The sequence below is a fragment of the Anser anser genome (assembly GCF_964211835.1).
Source record: "Anser anser genome assembly, chromosome: 3".
Classification (NCBI taxonomy): domain Eukaryota; kingdom Metazoa; phylum Chordata; class Aves; order Anseriformes; family Anatidae; genus Anser; species Anser anser.
The window spans coordinates 87,488,720-87,513,167 of NC_139722.1; the positions used below are offsets into that span (position 1 = coordinate 87,488,720).

Genomic DNA, 24,448 nt, shown 5'->3' on the forward strand with positions numbered 1-24,448 from the left:
ATAACGTACTTACAAAGAGGATATTCTTTAAGAAGAATTAACTATAAACATCTACCTTTATAAAGGTGTATGCAACTTTTCAATACTTACCTTCATCTGTCCTGTTTATCTCATGTTCAATGAGCCTTGAGCTACTGGGCCTAGAAGAAGGTGCAACAGATGGCTGTAATGAAGGGAGATCATCAACATCTCTCAAGTTTGCAAGCATATCTTGCAGCTTTGACCTGTTGGGCCCTAACCAGAAAAACAAACAAACAAAATAGTTTACGGATAATTCATAACAGCACTATTTAGATCAGATATGGTACAGCAGTACATGCAACAATGAATCCTACCTTGTGTTAAAATGTTACCATAGAAAAATAATGAGCACCTATTCTCAGCAGTAACTAATCATCCAGCATGAAATGAATTTCTTGAAAAGAAAGCGACAGAAGCAACTGAGAATTGCAAATGCACAACTTTCCCCACTTTTATTAACTCATATTGTTATTTGCATGGAATGCTCAAGAATGCCTCTGACTGGGTCACAGGAACAGTAATTATTAGAGTAGTTACTTTTCCAAAGCAATTTATAACATTTGTGAATGTTTTAACATTTGTGCATCAGGTACTTTGTGCAGCAAATTCTTACAACAAGATGATGATTTTTAACTTATTTGTGCAGGAGTGTAGGATTGTGGAACTATATAAATTAAAAAAATATAGCTACATTAAAATAAAAATGCAACTGGATTCACTGGCCTACTTCCTGAAGCTACATATGGTGAAGACCCATGCCCTTCTTGACACTTACCTGTGCTTTGCTCCATCATTTTCCCACATCCCTGTTTTGACTGTTTTATATAGGATTGAGGCTGAAACATATCTTCGGTAGTTTTTCCTGTTGTAAGTTTAATTAAGAATGGGAAAATGTCTTACCCATAGTCCATTATGTTTTTTCCTAGACCAGTAAATAATACAGCTATTTTTAAGCAGCTTTAACACAGAAGTGTACTCTAATATATGTATGCTGTTATTACTTCACAGGAGTGTTTACTACAGCCTTGCAAAATCTTAAGTTTACTAATGCAGTTGCAAACTCTACTTTGTCCACCCTAGCCATAATGACAGTTAATTAACTAAATTGTGTTTGTCTGTCACAAAAATATTACTTAATTGAGAAAAAATTAAGTAGGATTTTGCAAGATTGTTTTACTACCGTATCTGGTTTATAAAAACAACAGTATTTTATTTAGCAGCAGTTCAGCACTTAAACATGATTTATGATGAGACTAAAGTCATAGCTGCAAGCTTTGTACAACTTAATGTCAAGATTTTTAGTCCCTTCTTTTTCTCCAGACTTCCTTCCTCACATTCTTCTTCACTACGTGCAATATAAGACATAGCTGAAAACTGACTGGGATTCTTCTCGATTCTTCTGCACTGATTCCCATCCAACAATTGTTTGTCCATGGAAAGATGCTTAATTCTGTTCTGCAGTAAACCATTTGCTCTCCCAAGATCAAACCAATCAAATCAATCCAAAAGGTACTGGAAACGTACTAAGCAGTAGTTGTCTTTATGACGGAGCACTGGATGATCAAGTGCTGCCACCTTACATCTGGAATTTTTCTCATAAACGTATAGAACAAGTTCCAGTAATAACTGCATCTATATTAAAAATATTAAGTTTCATTACCAAAAAGAAATAATACTCAATAGCTGCTCAAGGATATAATTTCAGTAGTTTGACTAAATAACTTCTGCTAAATTAACCCTACAACTATTCACCCTGACGCTACATAGCAAGTTCGTGTATTTTAAAAATAACAGGCAAGTTAGATATCAATTTCACTGAAGTCATATATTGGTATGCCACCTCTAACTTAACCAAAGAGAAATTTAGAATCAGTTTTGTGAAGCATGAACATTTCAGTTGTCTAACTCAACTTCTTGCCAGGCTTGCAAGTTCCAGTAACTGAAATGATTCCAAAGATAACAAAAATATCACCTAAGGAATTTAGAGTATGGCAATGATTTACTTTAAAAAAAAAAACTTTGTGTATTTGATTGAGTAACTTCAGCAACATAACCAACTGCTGAGACTCATCACATCAATACAAAAGCTAATAAAACAAGTCAGCCTCAAACAATAATGCGAGGATCTGACTTTTTGCATCATTAGGCATGTTTCTTTGGAAGTGAGAATATCACTGGTATTAATAAGCATCTTCCCACAAAGGGAGAAATATCTCAATTTCCTACCAGATTACATGCAGTATTACTAATTTACATCATTTACACCTGAATTCTCAGTATGGCTAGAAGTTTGAAATAGAGCTGCAAATACAGTGCTTCATTTTAAATACTTCATCTGAGTTCAGAAAATTTCAAGTTTAACTTATGAAAAATATTGGTTTTATAAAATGGATTTGTGTTTCAGGAAACATAACAAAAAACTGCAATACAGGGCTAGAAACTGTATTTCAGATACTGATCACAGTTTTTTTATTTGGGTAAAAATACCCAATGTTTTTAAAGATTATTCCCACAGATAAAGTCAAAAAATAAATCCCATCATTCACAAATAAATGGATCATCCGAGTTACTTCCTATTTCGAGCCCTGCATAACAAATTATGATGATAGTATGACTTTCATGTTGTGAATGTTAAGTATAAACAGGGGTAGAAATTAACCCGGTTTTTCCCTCTGTCATCTAATATGATACTCAAGAAAGTTTCTGTTGTTACTTAATTTACATATCAGACTTTAAATCTTCCTGTGAAACTGGCATGTTTCCAGCTAAAAAAGGGTTCTGAAATTTTCTGTATTGAAGTGTAAAGTACTAAACCAATGCATTTTACAATTTATGCTTCTGCATAACAAAAGTATAATCCCTTCTCCAAGCACAAATTTTCAGTTTGTCCAACACATGGTTGGAAGAAGTTATATCTAATCCAGCTACTTATCAGGTAACTTGATTGAATATCATTAATTTCAACCCCTGAGAACTGGTGAACAGGAAAGCAGTCAGGAGCAGCAAAGTAAAAGAGTAAGTAATTTTAGGAAAACATTGAAAGAGAGATAGAATTAAGGGTGTGAAAGATGTGGGACGTATGATTTTAAGGTGCAATGTTTTCCACTTACTCTTCACCCCCTTTTTCCCCTTGCGCTCCTTTTTGTATTGTTCCTTGAGTTTGGTTATTACTCCCTGGTCGACATTCCAAGCTTCAGGCATGAGACACTGGTCTTCCTTTTCTAAACAAAGTGAAACAAATGAAACATCCTTTTTCAGTAATGTCACCAAGTGACCTCCAACTGAAGGAGGTAACAGCTGCTGTATTTGTCTTATTTTAAACAGACAGAAATAGCACCAAGCTTGTGAAAGCTATGAAACTGCTACTCCCATCCCACTTTTATTTGCTCACAATTTTCTTAACAAGAAACTGACATAAAATTTCATGTCTAATTGCTACAACCAGATACACAGCTGTTCATAAAATGCAAGCAACATTTACTTTACAATAATTCAGGACATTTTTTTTCAGCTTTTTCTTTCCTCTAAGGAAAGAACTACTACACCTAGAAGCAACAGTTATGTTACTGGTCAACATAACATTACCACTCTGATTTTGTGTCACTACATTTCAAATTTTCATTTCATAGCCTTTGTGATATGCTGTCATTTACACAAAGCAGAAGTACAACTATACGTTTTTGGAATACAGTATACATATCACCAAGCTTTGAAGAAAATACTAAAGAACTAAAGCCATGAAATTTCACAAAAAGGGGAAGGCCTGAATTTTTTGTATTTGAAAAAAAACTACACAAAACATGTCAACGTGCCTAATGACAAAAAAATCCCCACCTATTTTTTGAAACCTCTCCCCCAAATTGCTTTAAATTAATTTAAAAATTAATTATTTTCAGTCCAAGTTTTTTTTTTTGTACATCAATCAAATATTCTAGACCTTTAAAAATATAAACACTAATAAACTTATCTTTAAAATAATTTGCAGAAAGGGTGTTATTACATCTGCAGAGGAAGCAGAACACTACCTACCATAAACCAAAGGAGTTATTTGGACAGACAATACAAAAACATGCCTGGGTTATTTTGGGGACTGACTAATTAGAAAGTAACTATGCAGAAGAACACCTAGTGATCCCAGCCAACACCAAACTGAAGAGGAGCCAGCAGCCTGTTCTTGTAGCAAAGACGATCATACCGCGCTTTACCAACTGTAAGGTAGCCAGTAGAGTGAGGGAAGCGATTACTCCCCTTATTTGGCACTTGTGAGACTACATCTTGTGCACTGCATCCAGCACACTATTTCTTTTCCTAGGACACCTGGTAAGTATAATACTAAGTACATCGCATTGATATCGTATAGCAAGTCCAGTGGAGCCACTAGGATGTTTAAGAAGACCGAAGAGATGATGTACAAGGAGGAGCCAAGAAAACTGTTCAGTGTGTTCAGTGATGTCAAAAGAAGCATCTTTAGTGCTGCTTACACCTACCTCATGAGCATTGAAAAGACAGACTGTTCAGGCTTGCACCACAGAAGGACAAAATAGATTTTACCTTGGAGACAGTCAAATTCCGGAAGGCAACAGGAGTTTGAACTATCTCAGCCTTCAAAGCCTCCAGTCATGATCCTATACTTACGACTGACAGATTAATTCAAGACCCAAAGACTTGAGGCATTAGCCTTTTTGCAGCAGCTATCAAGTAGAAAAGTAGTAATAAACTGAAGAAAGACTCTTAAAAAGAATCTGTGGGCTAAGTCATGTCCTCTTAATACGTACGCTCAATTAAGTACCACTAATGATCAACAATTAGGTGATGAGGAATTCCAAAAGGTACATGAAAGTCATGTTAGAGGAAAAAAAAAAAATCCTTTCTGAGACCGGGTTAAAAGTTTTAAGCATGCTTTTCCTCCCTAGCTAGACAAAATTTTTTGCTCTCCTCCAACAAATAGTTTAAATGGATTTATACTAGCTAGTATGGCTTCCAGAAAACTACAGACTATTTTAGGATGCTTCCTGCATGTCTCACAGGTTCTGTTCAACTTCACAAGCAGATCCTGAACTATGTGCAAGTGCTTTAAAATTAAAAAATTCGGTGAATGCTTCCGAGGACCTTTAAAGTTAGAAAGGTCCCACACGTTACTATAACTATTCAGTAATGCTTAAAAATCCAAAATGAAGCAAGGACTTTCTCTGCTTCTATCCTTTACACACAGCATCTGTTTTTATGCTACATTTAACAGTTTCAGTTAGGTCAAATTAACCTAACTGATTCATAACAGAAATTCCTTGAAGAAGCTTATTCTTACATACTGTCATTACGAAAGACATAAGTTGTGAGATATAAATAACTAAAAACCACGAACATCTGTAACTCAAAGAAAACCCTTAATACTTCCAGAAAAGGAACTACTACTTTCCACGATAATGTCTTTTTAATGTTAGACTTCTGCTCATTTGTACTCAGCTGTCATCAATGGAAGTAAAAATAAACTTGAAGTGTGAATTTGAGAACAAAAATGCTCCTGTTAGCATACTAACTTTTCACTGACGCAACAAGTATACTTTTCAAGCATAAATGGATACATGAACACTGAAAAGTGTTAAAGAGAAGAAGCATCAGAATAACCTAATAAAATTATTTTTGATAAAAAGAGCAACATTCCTAAATTTGATTGGTGAACAGAATACTGACTGCCCTATCTAAAAATACTGAGACACATCCTCTCAGCAAAGAGGCTACACCAAATGAACAATAATTTGGAGTCTAACTATGAGCTGATAACTTCAGTGAAATACATCATCTAGAGCTGTTGGATCATGTGAGAGCCACTGCTCCTGTGGCTGATTTCTGTCAAGGTTTCAGTTCCATTATAAAGCTCAATTATTTCCCATTCATCTTCCATAGTTCTGTCTATCCCCACTAACGTGTAAAACTTTACAGAGAAGCTTAATGAGGAAAAAACTTCCCATCAAAATACTTAATCAGTTCTCTTCTTTCTTCCCTTCCCTGTGCAGTAGGTTTATGTGGAATATTTATGTCAAGGTAAAGTAAATCCTGGCATCTGCAGGACATGACCTTCAAGGACAAAGAGAATAGTTTGTGAAATTTCGCTTTATGACTAGGGGGCTTGAAGATATATATATATAATTTAATAGCTTATAAAAGAAAATTTGAGCAACAGAATAGATCATATTGCCCAAATTGCTAATACACAATTAAAGTACAACTAATTCAGACTTTATGACTCACAGTACTTGCTGAATCAAAGCAGGAGAAAGCAAAAGAAGATGAAATACCTTTCATGTTTGGAATTATAAAATACATCGTTATCAGAGTCCTTCATTAGAATTGGCCACTGGAAAAGATACACTGAGATCCCACTCACAGAATTAAAATTCTATCTGACCCACTATTTAAAAAAAAAAAAAGACAAAATGACCAGAAGCATACACTTCCAACAGTCCTTACCTAAAAGCACTATAAAGAAAAATGAGAATACTACGTTATGAGGATCTGTCTGTCAACATAAGATTTACTATAGCAATACTCAAAAGGTGCTCCAGTCATGACAGAGATCAAAATCAATCCATCACAATACATTCTTAGAGCATTTTTTTTCTCCTGGTACATTCCATTACATTTCCTTACCCCAGTCTGTTCCATCTCCTGAACTCCTTGATTCCCCATCACCTTCATCTGAGGTAACCAAGAAGTCAAACTCTTTCAAAGCTTCTTCTGTATCTCTGTCTTCACAACTGTCAGACAGCACTCTTTTCCTTACAATCTAAAAGGTGAGGAAGGAAAGCAAAAAGCTGAATTAAATTACATGCACTTTGTATTATACCTAACGTATACCAGTAATGTCTTGTCTTCCATGCAAAATCCTAACAAGAAATTGAAAAAGCAGCAAGAAAGTATACATTAATGGAAATTCTGGAATTAACATAAAACTTTCGATCAAATTTCTGTGTCATAATCATAATTGTTTGTAGACTTTTCTCCAGTAACCACCAATATTCAGATCACTTGGTAATGAATCTACACTGACCTAGATGACTACTACTCTTTTTAATACCAGAAAAGTACAAATTCATTTTTAATAGAGGTAAAAAAAAAAAAAAAAAAAAAAAAAAAAAAAAACCAACCAAAAGAAACAAACTAAACACACAATGCTGTAGAAAGGACAGCAAAGCCAAACTGGCTCTGCTACTCTGAAAACAGCCTTTTTAACTCCCACCTCTGAAACCATTCTAATTACTGACCAAAATATGAGTCTAGAAAAAAAACTGCCAAGCGCTAATTTGCTTAGGTTTGACAAAAGTCATTCTATCCTGATTACTTCCTCAGATATTACTGTTATTTACACACAGTACTTCGAAGTTTAAACTGTATTTCCCTCACCAATTCTAAAACAAATTTGGGAACTGGAAAAAGAAATACATGTTTCAATGAAGGACCTCACACCACAGTATGCTTTTTTATTATTTTTTGAATAAATATACTTTTCCCTCAATAATCAAAAAGACTAGTTGCCTTAAAGTTAGTTAACTAACAGGTGAACTGATAATTTTGAAATCTGTAGCAAAAGATTTACTCCTCCAGAAAAATTACATTCATCGTGGTATTTTGACATGGAACCTTGCTAACAGTAAGTCCGAGAAGACTTCAGTAGATAGGCCAACATCTCATGGTGCACGAAGATAAATGTTTCCTCTAAATTAAATGAGCCAATTTTGAAACCTAAAACAATACTCAACATCAAGCTTCATTACTTCGGCAAGCTTAGTGAACATACTATATTACAGATGATTTTACAGATGAGTCTCGGACATTAGTTCACAGTTCAGCAGCGACAGGAACAAATTTACAGAGATCCTTTACAACCGATGCGGTTGTTTTTTTAAGTGTTCGTTCTTAAAATTGTTCATAAAAATGATCACATCCATCAAAACTCATATCTGTTTCAATTGTTAGGAAAAACAACTCAATGAATCAATATTAATTCTGAAAAGAAGAGGATTAAATTGGGTATTGATTGTATGTATATAACGTGATCATTTGACCAAATCACATTGCAAAGTATACATCGGGAGGGTTCAGACACTTGACTGAATTCACAAAGTTTATTAACTATATACAAAAATTTTCCATTTATACTTTTTCTTCCTTCCACTTAAAAGAAGAGGTGGTATTTCAGTTCTGTATCCCTACAAGGGGAAATTTCTACAAGCCACTTTAAATATTAAATGCATTTATATAAATATTCAAAAACAATGCATGTTTGACTTGCAACATTACAAGCAATACCTTCAATGTAAGCTGAAAAATGTAAGAAAGTACATGTAGTACCTTAAAAACTCTATCCAATGTATACAAAAAAATACTAGGCAGTATGGAATAGTTGGAGGACAATTCGTCATTTGTCACTCTAAACTGAAAGCAATATAGATAACAAAGCTTAACGAACTCAGAAATGCATATATAATTCCTCTTATGCACACATGCTTGGACAGACCATCATAAAGATGCATTAATGATTTGCACGTGTACATACACAGTCATATACTTTGCATATAGGCATCTCATTAATCTCACTTTTTCTGTTCTTCGTAACTTTTTCAATTATTTTTTCCACTCACTGTTGCGGTATCAATGATTGTTTTCTCTCTTCCTTCAATATCTTCCTCATCTTCTTCATCACTAAAGTCTGCAGCTGCATTTTCAAGGAACTTGAAGGTCTCTAGCAGAGAGGCAGAGTCAGTCAATTCTGGCTTCCTAAACAACAACAACAACCACCAACACCATGAATCAAAATAAATCATAATGAAGTCACTGTATGTCAAAATAAATCATAAAGAAGTCTGTTCTGTTTTATGGTGTCTAACAACACTTGAAATTAAAATAAGCCTACAGGTAAAAATGGACTATTACAGGTAAAACTGTGGGTTAAAAAGCTAAATCTTATCCATAAATCCACCTTATTACAACCAACGATTATTCCTCATCCAGCTGCAATTACCAGGACAGGTGCTTCAGTTTTTTTATTGTTATTTTAAAAGCATTTTCAAGCACTCTCCATTGGATACATGCCCCAAAGCCAATACTGATGTATCTTCACTGAAAGCCGCAGCAACCAGGATATGAGTTATAGCTACAAAGTTGACCTCTCACTTGTACCTCAAGGTACAGACAATTTTGCTGCCACTGCTATCTGATATTCTCCACATTGTGGGAAACATCAAACTCTAGATCTATCATTCATTAACTTTTTAGACAACCTAAATTTGCCACTATAAAACAATATAATGGAAAAATATTGCTGATGACTAAGTAACAGTCACATAGATGTTAATATTAAACAAACAAGGAAAGGGATGAAGATTGGGTAAAATTATGACCGCCAGCATTGGCACAAACTTGGGGAGTGCCTCTCAAACAGGAACTACAAGGGTCGTCATATTAACAACTGAAGAGGAAGAATCCAAGAAGCTGGACTATAACCATTATTAAAGAAAACTCGGATGAATGTAAAGCAATCCCAGAATTAACAACAGGTACCATGTTTTCTACGCAGAAGATGTACTTCTCCATCAATATTTCAAAAATAAAGTATGGAAAAAATTTATTCAGTTTGAATTTAGTGATTGCTTCCAGTAAAACCTTTCAAATTCTTTATATGACTTTAAAACAGTAAAGGAAACAAACGTTATTGTTGTTTTCTTACCTTTAATCAGTAGTCTGTGTTGCATAATTCATCATTACATGCACGCCATCTTGATTTTCAAAACCACTGAAACCACAGAAGTCTCTCCCTCTCATTTCAGAATTGTAGTTCTGAATTATCTTGTACAGTCATCCTTTCTGCCAGCAAGTGCCTTGCTAAAGCTACATATTGCTTCTGCTGTGACCCATTTCAAAAGGTTCAATCAATTTACAGGCTTACAATAGTAAGGCCTTGTAAACTCCCTGCAGTGTAACACCTGATTATCTGTCCATCACCCACTTATTCCAGTGTTTCTTCATAACACTTTGCAAAGGCTTATTACAGGAAACATTCAAGGGCAAAAGCTCTCACGTGTAACACAGCATGATAAACAGAATACTTCCTTCTTTATTCAGTCTCAGCTCAATTATTTCCATGCATAAATGACAACCATTAGCAGAAGTGGCTTCATCAAAGCCTCAGTATGTTGGCATCTTAAGATAGCTTGCCATCCCACCCTTTTTTCATGGACTGAAAATACCTGTAAGGATTTCACTTGACACTAGAAATTCCACATACACGGCAGCATAATATACCATGACACCACTGTACATTGTCATGGTCACTAGTTTTACAGAATATATTCCTTTCACTTCTCTTATCTATCTTAGATGAGAACAATCTCAAACACACTTCCAATTTGCCTTGCTTCTTGCACTATTTTGTCCCTCGTGTTTCTATGACAAACCTGAAAGCACTACATAACGTTGTTCTTTTTCCTTAATTAACTACTATATTGGCAAATTATAGCACCTCACATATCTCTAGCAGTAATATACAGTTTCAAAGAAGTCTTATGGGGCTGTCATTTTGCTGCTTCCAATGCAGAAAGGTAATGTTCTTCACCTGACTAACTTCTTGATTTTTAGGAAATAGTGTATGTCTTTGTTAACTTTTAGTGGACTAAAATGTACAACCAAAACTGCATTCCTATTTTTTTCCTGTGTATTTTGCCATGTAAAAACATTGTGGTCTCATATTAGCAACTGTCAGGCATACCACAGTAAATAGCAATGTATGAAGTACTACCAAATATAGAATAGAAAATTTTTAATTGACAGAACTTGTTATTGCATGCCAAATATCCTTCTACAGACACAAGTATTTGTAGTAATTCATACCTATATTAGTTTCTCTACTCATTTGATCTTACAGTAAAGTTCAAACTGACCACCAAGAGAGAAGATTTTATCTCTTCTGCAGTAACTGTTCTGCATGCAACTATCTTATTAATTATTACATCTTTTAGTATGCAGGATATATACTTAAGAGTGTATCTCCATTTATACAGGCCAAAAAAAGCACCTTATGAACTAGAAAACACAAAAGCTAATCATACATTCCAAAACTTCTGCACACTAGTAAAATGTACAAAGTCAGCATAGTACCACAGAAGATTATTTGTCCTAGAGAACAACTTCCAAGAGAGACTTCAAAAGAACAAAAAAAAAAAAAAAGAAAAAAAAGAAAACTGTGTCAGAATATTTAAACTATTTAAAGATTCTACCCAGAAAAGAAGCTTCAAGCTCACAGACAGTTTGATTGGCTATATTGTACCCTAACAAATTTTTACAGCCTAGTCAACAGTGACTCACATCTATGGCATTCTTCATCCTTTAGCAATACATAAACATAACAAACACATTACTTCAGATATTACTGTCAACATGAACACTTAAGAATACTGTAAAATACACAGGAGAAAATACCTGGACTTAGTTAATTTGTATTATATAATTTGATGGCAATTTGAAACTCGCTTGTTTCATTTTTCTCCATCTGTTAAGTTTGTTTCAGTTATGGGGTCATTCACAAAGCAACAGGAAAAAGCAGAAGCGGCAAAAATACATTCTGAGATAGTATAGTACAATGAACTCCTTTAAATTCTATTTTAGAAAAAGAAACACAACTCAACGTTTCCAGGGCTCTTGTAGTCTATAACACTTGGACAAAAAAGCGTTGAGAGGGTGAAAACAATAGTACTGGAGATCCGAGGGCAAGGACTGGCATGTGAACTGTCATGTTATAAGCATGAGGGAGGCAAGATTCAGGAGCTGCTACAAATACGGGGTGACTAAAAAAAAAAAACCAAAAAGGTCTCAGAAAGGACAATTTCTCTTTACTGGACTGTCTGTGATCAAAACACATGTAGGGGAAACGGTCATTTTTCAAGTGGTGCTTTTTCCTTCTTCCCCAGCCACACTGTCTGAAGAAACACTGCTGGGGAAGAACAAGCCAGACAGCAGGAGCAGTGACAAAAGCTGCCAAAGCAGAGAGCATAGAACAACGTAATTTTGGCAGAGCCTTCCTCAACTCTGTGCTCCTCAGAGGTTCTCAATCACTTTTCCACTGCTTGTACCTCAACTGTACTCTGTAACACCACCCTTGCATGGTTTTCTCCTGGACTCCACCCTTGGCTTCCTTTTCTCGAGGGTTTCCATCCCATTTTGTTTACCACTTCCTAACCAAACCCCAAAATAATTTAGCCAACATAATGTTCTCTATCAGACACCTGTTAGCTCTGCCTGTGCATTACATCCTCCTCTCCTGTAGCCGTATCCAACAAGCCAGGGAAACCTTTGGGCAGACAGCACCTGCTACTCGTGTCTGTGCATCGTAAGCACGGCAGGACTGTTTGTCGCAAGCGTAACAAGCACAGTAAGTACTGTCAGGAAGTAACATACAGGTACATTAATGCTGCTGGGTTTTCCATCTTACTACTAACAGATGGACAGCACACAGATTATTCTTGACACAGGGAACTTCTGATCCCCAAAGAAAAGACACTTTTTTTTCCTGTTTAAAAAAAAACAATTCTTGTTATAAATGGGTTGGTAACTTAATTACTTACCTCCCTTAAAGCAATACCAACCTGAAATCCCGTGAATATTTTTTTCTCTTGGGAGAAGTTGCCAGAGTTTTCTGCAGCTGTGACCACCCTGAAAATCTCATTCTAACTTGTATATTACAGGCCGTTTAATTATTCAGATTTGTCTTAACTCCTTGGCCCCTTTAAGACTAATAATAATAATAACAACTTCTTCCCATGAAATCAAAGAAATACAGTGTTTGATACTCCACATGTACTATTTAAAGTCTGCTGGGACCTCACTGGGCCTCAGCAGCCCCTGCAGCCAACTCTTTCCTTTCTGCCCTACAGTCACAAGGCTCAAGACAAGTATTTTCTGTAAACTCCAGTTGGCCCTGACATTAGCAGCCTAACAATATGTGTAGTGTTGAACTGGCTTTCAACATTTAATATTCAGGATCTTAACAGAAATCCAGGTTTAGATTTTCTTTTACTGAATGAAAAGGAGAAACCATAACCTATAGAAAAAATGAAGCTACGTGGCAACAAAACAGCACATTGATGGATAGCTTTCCTGCTTCTAGCATGACCCAGACGTTTCACATTGCAAGTCAGTTTTAACTTAGACTAAAGCCATATTACAGTCCTGTATTTTCATTGTAACCAACACCCTCAGTATTTCTGCTGTTACCTTTTCCTTTCCTGATAGGAACTCTGGGATTTTCTGTGGTCATGTCCAGGGAGGCTGCCACAAACTCCTCCCATGAATTGCCCTGCCACAAAGCCATTACCTGCCTTGGTCCCCGGCAAAAAAAGGAGAGGTTTGGTGGGGTTTTTTTGCTTGTTTTTTATTCCAGGACATACACAAAATGTCTTAAATAAAAACAGATTTTATTGACAAATTCAGAAGCAGGAAGGAACAATGCAGTATAAAGTTAAATGCAAGATCAGCTCAGGCTGGGAAATGCTTCTGGGGGCCTATACAGGAAAAAGCCTGTCGTGGCCCAGCATTTGAAGAGCTGTTCTAAAACACCCTTTCTTGAGCCATTTTTGTTGGCTTGGTTTCCTCCCACTGTCAAAACGTGCTAGTGCAAGGTCAGCATTTTTATTAATTTCCCACAGAATTCAGTTATTTCGTGTTCTAATACAATCTTTTCAACACAGCTAATCGAGTCCTTTCAAACTGGACAGAGTAAATAATGGCATGCAAATTGAAATGCTTTCCTTCCTATGACAACTGCCTTTTCCGAACAGTCTTAGAAATTTTCAATACAGTGCAAAATCTTTCATAATACAGCATGGAGAAAAAAAAAAAGTCAAACTAATAAAGTGCAGAATATTTATCATCAAAATTTAGACACAAGGAACACCGGAAGGCTAGACAGTCTGTCATAACCTTTGAAACTTCTTAGGAATTCACACCACACAATGCAAGAACCAGTGCAATACGTATTACAACTGGTAAGCAACACTTACAAAATGGTTTGGATGCAAATTGGAATTATGAAGGAACGCCACTAATAAAGAAAAGGCTGCTTATCTTGCCAAATCTAGTCAGGTAACTATACTATGTCAAATAAGCATGCTTTCTAAAATGTAAGGATACAAAAAGTCAATGTTAGAAGAACTGAAGTAACATTTTAAAGTTACTTCTCCATTCATCTCCCTTCTCTTTGCCTCCCTTTCTCACCCTATACGACTTCCTGGTCTCTTTCTCCCTGTTCCTTCTGTGCCATGACTCTTATGTGACATTTCCAAGAAGCATCTTTCAGACCCTTGTGCCACAGATCTGTGCCAATGAAACGAGAAGAGTCATCATTGGTACTATTTTCTACACACAAATCCCCTATTTATCTAATCACTTCTCCTGCTTCGATCCATCTGTTGAAATTGTCTAGGTCTGGCCTAAACCAGGTATCTCCGAAATGCCTGTTAGGTCACTGCAAGACGGGGGCAAGTATGAATGGGAAAAAGGTGGAAAAAACATCAGTAAACGGAATAAGGCAAATTGATTTTGGATATACGTATATTTAATTCAGTATTTCAACCTGCTATATACTATTTTGAAAATCTTTTTTATGACAGGTGTTACCTCAGGTAGTTAAACGCAAAGATCTTTTCCCAAATAAACCATTTTATAAGCGAGTTAACACACAAGATTCATCAGCCAATAAGCAGCAATTTCATTACATGTGTCAGTGTTAATAGGATTTAGAGATGCAAGAGTTATTCAACGCCTTCTGGTACAGAAAGACATTTACTTGCTGAAGCCTCAGATGGAATGATTTGTTGTACATTAGAAATATAAGATCTTCAAAATGTTTAATCTTAATCTTTGAAAAGGTCTTTGGATCTGCTCTCAAATGTGTTACTATGATGCCTTTTTGCTTCAGCAAAGCACAGGCAGCAGAAGTCATATGCAGTTCAATTACAAAAAAGAGCAGATCAGTTTCAGAGAGAAATAAGCCAGAATACTTCTCTTAAAAGTTTCCATTGAATATTTAAATATAGCTCTAATCATCTAACTCTTAACAAAAATTGAGATAATTTATCTATACCATTCTTATATATACACACATGCACATATATACAAGCATATGCCTGGTATACCCTTGTTTCTTTCCAGTTCCATTCCTTCATTATATTTGCTTCCATTCATATTAAGCAGTAGTCAAACACACACCTTCAAGAAGGTAAATGAATCTGACTGTTTAGGTTTCAGTCAATAAGATAAAGCTATTAAAAATGAGGTAATAAGTGAACCAAAGATACTTAAATACTCTCATGTTTTCAAGGCTACATGTGACACTTTCAGGCAGCTTTCATTTATATTTCAGTTTTCTGGAGGGAAAGCACCCGTTTCTCTCACCGCAGGTGTTAAGAATTTCAACCATTATTATGAAGTTATTATTTTAGTAATTATTTCTGACTCCAATCATGCCAAGTGGTACTTATCTTTTGAAATGCAAGTGAGCTGATTTGAAGAAACTGAAAACAGATGCCCTTTTAAATTCCATGAAATAAGTGGAAACAGGACTATATCTATCTCAGGTTATCATAACAACATTTCACTTATGGAACCAAAATCTTCCAGGGTGCATTCAAAATCCACATGATGTCTTGAGTGCTAAAGTTTTCATGAGGATCTGTATGTTAGCAAATAAATAGGTAATGTAAGAATACAAATATTTGCCCACACATGTAGCAGCTAGTACACACACAGACTGAGGCTGCTTCACTTAACAATAAGAAGAGAAATTGAAAAGGGTTTAAAAGACTTTCAGACAACAGCAATTATTTCATTATTATACCAAAAGAAGAAAAAAAAGAGGTGGGAATAGTTTTCTAATGTAGCACCAACACTTTAAGATACTCAAAATTAAGCTGAGGGGTATGACCAGATGGCAACCAAAAATAAATAAATTAAAATTAACAGAATTCAAGTTACATATTGTCTACTGTAAATCAAGATTACTGTCCTAAGTATTTTCACTGCAATAACTACTGTAAGCTTAACCATACTGAAGTAAACAGCGCCCATGCTATCCCTCCAAACATTCTCAAAAGCCTCTGCCATAAAAACGCTCAGCTTTCTATTGATTTGAGAGCACTGAGTCACTGAGTGTCTGAACTCTGGCTGTTGAAGTAGGTACACAAGTTCTGGTATAATAGACTTGACGCATGAAAATTCGTAGAAGAAGTGGTGATTTGAGAGGAAGAGGAATATCCTCCCTACCCACCACTGAGTATACACTTCACACATCCCTGGAGCCAAAGGAAAAACACCAGGGCTTACCCTTTCAGCGGTCAAAGACATTTAAAAAAAAAAAGTAAACTGTGGGTGCATTTAATTGTCAGAATTAGATCTACAGCAGATCAGAGATATTCCTGAAGGAGGCTGAGCAACAGCAGCAAACACCATGCATACTTTGGTGGGCTTATGAAAGAAACACGCTATAATCTGACAGTGTAGCAGTGTAGAGAAGCAAGTCTCTTTCATTCTTCAACTGGAATTTCTTTCAGTACAAATCTGTGTCTTGTTCTCTACTACTTTCATTTCACTGAGAAAATACGGGTTGATTACCAATAAATGACAGTCATGACATAAAGGAAAGTTTGTTTCCCCGTTTCTGTTATCTCCTCTCCCTCCCCCAAAGTGGTAACCATATGGCAGCATGAAAACATCAAACATCATTTTTTACTTTCTGTGGAATTTATCAAACGAACATTCAGTTGCACAGAAAGCAGTTTAGCCAATCTGTTCTTTCTGCAACTTACGCTGCTATATGGAGACATCTTCAAGAACATTTACATCTAATGTGTCTTCCATTTTCCTGTTCGTGTAATTATTATATCCATTTTTTCTTCTGTTCTTCATTGTGCTATTTTCCCTTCTACAGTACATTATCTTCATCACATTCACCCACACTCTTTCCAAATTCTTACTGGTTTGTCTTTGTTTCTTATCCACAAACTCTTTCTTCATTCCCTGTACTCTGCTTCTCACATTCTTCCTCCCATGTAAACAATTTTTTTAAAAAAAATCAGACTTAAAAATCTGCATTCTTAGCTGAGTTCACAATATTATGCATTTCTTCCAAGACCAAACAAGTCAGCAATGTTCCGTGAGCTGTATTTTCTTGCTTTGACACAGATATTTCTTGTTAGACCAGATTAATTTTCATGCATTACATTTTGTCCAGCACTCTGTTCTTCAAAGACAACTCAAACATCTCCAGGTTGACCGTTAGCCTCAGACTTGCTAGCAGGTATTTGATATCAATGTCCATTCAAAGTTTTTAACCACAAAATTTGCCAAACTCCATTGACTTCAGTAGTTTACAGTCCTCTGTGTTCTGTGGTGACGGGAAAGCTTTCTCCCCTGAAGTATTTCACTGTATCCATACAGCCACTGCTTATCTTCCATCTGCATTTTACTTTGCAACTGTCCCAATGTCCTGTGATCCTGTCAAACACAAGCATGGCCTTCTACTTTTAGGGACTGCATTAAGGTTTTGTGTTTGTTCTTTTTTTTTCCTTGGTCTTCTGAACTCTCACTGTAACTCTTCCCTCTTCTACAAGTACAAAATAGCACTTGTTCACTGCACTCCTTCCAACTTTACAGGCTCACTGTGACCCCAAATCCTCTTCTCACTTTTCCTGCGCACCAGGAATAACAAGAAGCTTCTAAAAGAACTGTCAATCTTTTCTCCATCCTGTTACATAGCCTAGCAGTGAAGTTGCTTCAGAGCGCTCCTACCTCAACTGTGTGCCAGAATGAAGATGAGCCACCTAATTTTTTCCCAGGTCTGGTAAACGGATAGAAAAATGTTGAACCAAGTTTTTGAACGTTCATTAAGAATTCCGGTTGGGATCAGGTACAAGAATTGCAAGCCTTATAGATCTCAGTGACCTATTCAATACCAATACTCTTCAGAAATAAACTGGTGTGTATATTTTTAAGGAATGCTGATAATAGAAGAGGCTGGTAATGGGTGAGTATGAACTGAGAGCAACACCTCATCTCCTTTCAGATTTCCAATCTGCCATAAAGCTGCATTTTGAAATTTCTGAGGCAAGTGACAATGCAGCTGGGAAGAGATTAACAGCGTCACACACCACAGGAAGAGTGAAGTATAACATATTATAGTATCTAATAGCACAAGATGAGATAGCAGTTAAGTAACAGACAGTCTCTGTCAAGAAGAAAGTCACGGAACACCTCCTGCATGGAAAATTAAAAGAGATGTTCAGAAAGCACACTTGAAATACCCAGAAGAATTGCAGCATTGAGAGCTAGCCTTATACTGAGATTCACCACGGGGTTTTGGTAAAATCTCAACTTTTACCTTTCAGTAAGAAAGATGTCAGCTGAAACCCACAAATTCAAAATAACCCAAGAAGACTGACAGGACTACATTGGACAAGTTCACTTGAAGAGTCTTCCACTGGAAAACCCTGGAGTCGAGTCTCACAACATATATCAAAATGCTCCCCTAATCCTTCTAATACAGTCTTCCACCTTATGCTTGACAAGCGAGATGAAAGCAGTTTCTTAGAGTGTGTACACCTAAACAGCCTTCAAGTTGAAAATCTTGCAGAGCTACAATGAAAGGAAAACATGTTTTTCCCGCATCAGAGAGTATCCTCAGCTGTAGGGTAGACTACCAGTGTTAAAACTGATAGACCTAAAATAAGCCTATCCAGAAAGGAAGTACATAGGAAAGAAACACAACTGTATTATTAATTGCTACATTAAAACCACTGTCCAACCATTTCATCTATCAAATAATTACCTTATAAATATCCATCTGTTTCAAAGAGAAAACAGATTTCAATAAAGTTTCAAGTAAAAGAAGGGGAGCTCCATTTACCCATTACCCTGAAAAGAAGCAACTCCTTCACCAGAAACCAAACCAAAATTGTTGTTGTCATCTATCAAGCACTCCCTGTTCTTCAAAAACAAAGCTGTCGCACATAAATGACATGGCTTGTCAACTGTGTAGCAGCACAATGTATTTCAGCAGCTTGTGGGTTTTCTCATACATTCAGATTTTCCACCTCACAGCATAAAATTTAATTACGTAACAATGAACTTCTGCCCTTACATAACTTATTGGCCTGAAGTTGCTAGAGCTATCCGCTGGGCACAATGGAATTTTACAAATGCTTTTTAAAAGACAGAATGTGTCATATTGACAGTATTAGACCTTAAAATAAGAAGGTCTTGAATTTTGCCACATTAGCATAGAAAAGGAAAAAAGAAGCAGAATCTTCAAGAAAGCTGTGCTTGTTGATGACAGCACAAACCACCGGAATAGTAACCTCATGTATTGTTCAGACAAACAATTCTGCATCATTTTTCTTAAGTTTTGTAGCTACAGTACTTTAAACAAGAACAGATTGCTTCCCTAATGCCTCTACAATTAAGTTTTGGTTTTCTTTAACTTTTCAAAAGCAAAACCAAAAAACTCTTTGCACAGAAAACACAAGAAAATGGAATAAAGCCTTTTATGTTTTCAGCATTACTTAAAAACAAAAGCAAGGACAACAAGTTTTTACACTCCTTTACTGACTTCTCATAGTGTTAAGAAATATTAAAAATGATAAAAAAAATAAATGAGTATCTTACACTTCAGTCACATTTGCACATGAATATCCACTCAGGGAAAACCATGAATTTATAGAAATCAGAATGCAATATGAGAATCTGCTTTTCAGATCCAACCAAAAAAAATCCTGTATCTCATATTGATTATCATGTCAAAGTCAGCGTACACCAGAAAAAACAAAGGCTGTAATATATATTGTAAGTTTCCAACAATCCAAATAAGCTGTTAACTTGAAACAATATTGACCTCTAATCACATATCAAATGTATTGATTTGCCTTTGTGCTGCCATGCAACTGGTAAAAAAAAACATGCTGCTTTTAAAGCTGCGTATCTTAAAAGTTGCTTCCATACTTATTGCTTTATGTAATAAAAATTGTTAAAATTACGCTAATCTCCAATTAGTAAAAAGTCTCAAAATCTCAGTAAACAAAAATCTGTTCTACACCATTAATCGCATTTATGCAGAAAGAGAACATTTTCATGATACTCACCCAATCATTGTGTTTTCTTTAATCTGGCCCTCTGTACCATTTACCATTGGTTCTTGATTTCTGTTTTCCTTCTCTGAAGCATCACTTGAAAGTCCCAATAAAGCTCGTACTTGTTTGGACTTCACATCCAATATCGTGTCGGTGTAGCCCACTTCTTGCAGATACCTGTAGGACAGAACTCATGCTAATTTTTCACGCACATCTTACTCACTCAAAACACTAAATGAAAACTTCTCCCTAAACTCATCTTCAACCCCACAGCTTAGCAAAGTATGGTGCTGTGCTAACGGAACATGCTTATAAATCATCCTGTACCAGCTGCAGAGGGATCGCCTCTTGCAGTACCAGCCTCTACAGTCACTGAGGCGGGGGGGGGAAGGGGGAAATAATCAAAGAGCCTAGCAGTCAGAGGTTATACAATACGTTATTCATTCATTTACTAAAATGGATGGAAAAGCACTTTCAATTATAATATTTACAACTGGCTTATAAAAATCACCACAGTTGCATGTACAATATAGCCATTTTATTCTTCAACACATGGAAAACACACATGAAGCCTTACAAGACGTGTCAGGTATGTTCCTTCCCCAGGCATTACTAGAAGCCTAGAAAACAGAGGGAATAAGCCTAGAAAACAAAGGGAATAAAACCGAATTCTGTAGCTATAGCTACTACTAAAACCTGTTATTTATAACGTACTATGTTTGATAAAATCTTTGCCTTGCCATTTCCTCATTCTTCAGAATCTGCAAAATATTAATGTCTCTCGCACATTTGGGTTAGTTTTGGTTGTATGAAAACCTTAAGGTCTAAAGTTGGCTCTTTCGTCAATATGCAGTTGTACCTTTGCATACAGTAATGCATCTGGAAGACCAAATAATCAGTCTCTGTCCCTTCCTCTAGAAAATGAATTTACTAATACTATCTTCTCAGAAACACTGAACAGATTAAATGATCAATATTCTGGATAACTCTGAAGAGCAGAAATACTAGTTCATGATAAAAGCTGTCACAACTCAAGGATATGCACTTTTCTAGCAAGAACATCCTCATCCAATTATTTAACAATATTCTTTACATAAACACATTTGCAGCAAAATACTGACTGATGACTATATCAAAATCAAATGAGTCACCTATGCAAAACAGAGTCTGTCAGTAATAAAAACTCGTTATTCAGCAGCATGTAACTTACTCATGAATTACACTGGGAGGGAATGACTTGCCTTCAAATCACTGATCCAAGTCAAGACTACTTTATTTACATTTATTCAACTTACATGCAAATATATGGGTTCTTGAAAAAGAAAAGGAAGTAAAAGCCATCCAACTGACAAACTGTACAATTTAATTTTGTATAACTCCTTGGAAACAGGTCCTCTCCAATAAAGCCCAGACTGTCCTTACTATCTCCCTCCCCTCTCATTTAATCTTCTGTAACACAAAAACAGAATTAGATATCAAAATTTTGCTAGCTGATTAGAAGGCCACAGAATCTAGCTATCATCATAGTGAATGAGTGAATGAGGCTAATGCATGAAAAAACAGACATGAGGAGACCTTGATGACAGGTCTTGAAGAGATCTTTTCAATTTAAACCAAGGGCTGTAACTAAGGCAAAAAAAAAAAACACACAAAAAAAACAACCAGAAATATGACCAAGTACCATGGAACTGCATAACTCATTATGAGCAAAATTCAAAAATTGATTTATATTAGACATTTGCTTCATTAAGATGAACTGAGAATTAGAAAGCTCCTACTCTAACCTTCTTAGTGTTTTTTTTGCATGTAGAGTAGACCAAAACAAAAGTTATCCCTCTCCAACCCAAGTTATTTTTACTTTATGTAGCTGTAAAAAGAATTGTTTTATTTTTTAATTGCAAAAAGAATTGTAAAGTGTCATGACCCACTGTTCTTCCAAACAGATTGTTTTATTATACTCAGTAAAAGCAAATGAGATTTTCTGATGACAAGGCTTCTCACCTGAAGTTCTGAAATACTAATATTTTTTCAAAAGCCTAGGAAAAGTAGGGCAGAAGCTGTATCAACTTCATCATACTAACTTTTCTTCAAAGAAAATCTAACAGAAAAATCAAATACCACCATCACCACGTTTCCTTACCAGATACTTTCCCTTGCATTCATTATTCAAGTTCTTCTCTCTATACTTACTGTCTTAGCAGCTGTCGTCCTTGTTTCCATATTAGCTGGCTGTTTTGTGGCTGAATCTCTGTTTCATTCCCTTCATCTGGAAAAGATTATTTAATTATAAGCAATTTTTCCTTTGTCCTACTTCTAAAAAATATGTCCATCCACTTGTGAAGACAAATGTGATTTGTCTTAAGATTATTAGGAATGGTTGAATAACAAAATAAAAACTCCAAGTTTCAAAAAATCAATCAAGAGAAAAAAATGCATATAGCATGTGAATCTCGTACTACCTACACGTAACAAAGATTGTCAAGTACATCTTACGGCAGGAGACCAAGTTCCACTAGTCATTAGTGCCTCTCCTTCTGTTTCACATCCAAGAGTCCCTTTTTCATTAAGGGGACAATCATATAAACAATTTGGAGTCCCATATTTGCATTAGCCTTCTAGTATATATATATATGTGTGTGTGTGTGTGTACACTCGTAATTATGTTTAAATACACACACTTAACTGCAAACAATGTCAAGTACAACTGTACAAGTACTTGAACAGTATCAAGTACAATTATACCTACTTACAATTTTTGGTCAACCAGTTTCCTTATTATTGGACCCATCAGACCTATTCGCATCAACTTTACATTCATCTGTGTTTGTATTAGCTTTGGGGAAGGAAAAAAATACAGCAGTATTTGTTTACTTTTTAACTTGAAAAGCTGATGAAAAAACTTCCACCACATTTTCCATAACCACAAATCTGGATCCAAACAGTACTACGCTGGGAAAATCCACAAAAAAATTACGTGGCTGTTCTGGTGAGAAACCTACCTGAATGCTGGCAATCAGCAGCTACACTTTTATTGCATACATAGCTTCATACTACACCATGGTATATTTTCCCCTCCCCTAGGAGACAAATAAGCATATGCTTCCCAAGATAAAAGATCTTGGTTTATTATCTACAAAAGATAATAAATAAAACTCTATAAAACTAGAAGCCCTTGTGATCCAAACACTGAAGGATGAACAGTCTTCCTGCATAAACAAAAATTAAGAACCAGAAAAACCTGTGGTATAATCCTATGAATGAGTATGTGATACAGGAAGGTTACTGTCCTTACTGAGAAGTCATTCTCCTTTAAATAACTGAATTCAAAACTAAACAAAACAAACAAGAAAACAAAAACCACAACCTCTACTGAAGAAGCTATCAAAGATTAATAAGAATTCACATGCAAGGGGAACCGTAAGAATTTTATCTATATTAAATTCACAAACCCATTTGATGGCAACCATGGGAAATCATCAATTGCACATAGATCTTCTAAGAAGAATTAAGCACAGCTGGACCCAATACACAAGCTCACTCTATGCAAGAGTTAACACACAACTGAGATAAATTTCCCTGAAAATAAATTTTGAAAGTGGAAACCTTCCTTCTGAAGGCACTGTTAAATACATCCACAGTCAAGAGTTCTCTTTTTCTTAAGTCTCAGAAATGATGACTGCTAGCAGTAACAGCAGTTTATAGACGATAATGAAGGGACTTGTATTACAAGAAAGTAACAGCAGATCTCATGAGAAGTAAAAAAGATATTAAAAAAAAATCTGATCCAACTCTTTCTTCTGAACTGTCTTACTGGGTTCCCAAGAGATAACAGAGTAAACAACCAACAGGGATGCATTTGGAAGAACTTCTAGAAACACTTCTGTATTTTTTCCCTCACTGGCAAGATGGGGGAAGAAGAAAAAAAAGAACTATCTATCCAAGACAACTCCAATAGTTATTAGAGCAACATGCTATAGCTCCATCCTGAGAAACTACAAAAACGAGAACTGTAGAAGCTATCAGATATCTAGGACGTTGGTGTGATCAGGACAAAATTTTCTAGTGGGTTAGATACAGATTGGAGTCTTCCACATGAGTAACACCAAATTAAACAATTTCTTCAGTTAAGGAAATGACCTGGATAATAATATGAAATAGAACTTCTCAAAAACTTTGTTGTATTTTGGACAGGAAAATCCTGGTGTAAAATTTCATCATCAGCCGGTGCAGGGTTTTTTGGTTGTTATTGTTTTTTGGTGGTG

General features: G+C 35.7%; 1 protein-coding gene across 5 annotated transcripts in view; it reads right to left on the bottom strand.

Moving 5' to 3' along the window:
• STRN (striatin) overlaps positions 1-24,448 on the bottom strand; it is a 69,574-nt gene that overhangs the window by 24,868 nt on the left and 20,258 nt on the right. For 3 of the 5 annotated variants that reach the window (XM_083831619.1, XM_083831618.1, XM_083831622.1), the window contains exons 4-10: positions 22,377-22,452; positions 20,199-20,363; positions 8,661-8,796; positions 6,670-6,805; positions 3,132-3,242; positions 797-883; positions 91-234 (exon numbers count right to left, since the gene is read on the bottom strand). In XM_083831619.1, coding sequence (XP_083687745.1) covers positions 91-234; positions 797-883; positions 3,132-3,242; positions 6,670-6,805; positions 8,661-8,796; positions 20,199-20,363; positions 22,377-22,452 — 855 coding nt within the window. The remainder of the gene's footprint in view (positions 1-90; positions 235-796; positions 884-3,131; positions 3,243-6,669; positions 6,806-8,660; positions 8,797-20,198; positions 20,364-22,376; positions 22,453-24,448) is intronic. The other 2 variants (XM_083831621.1, XM_083831620.1) reach the window with 1 other exon arrangement.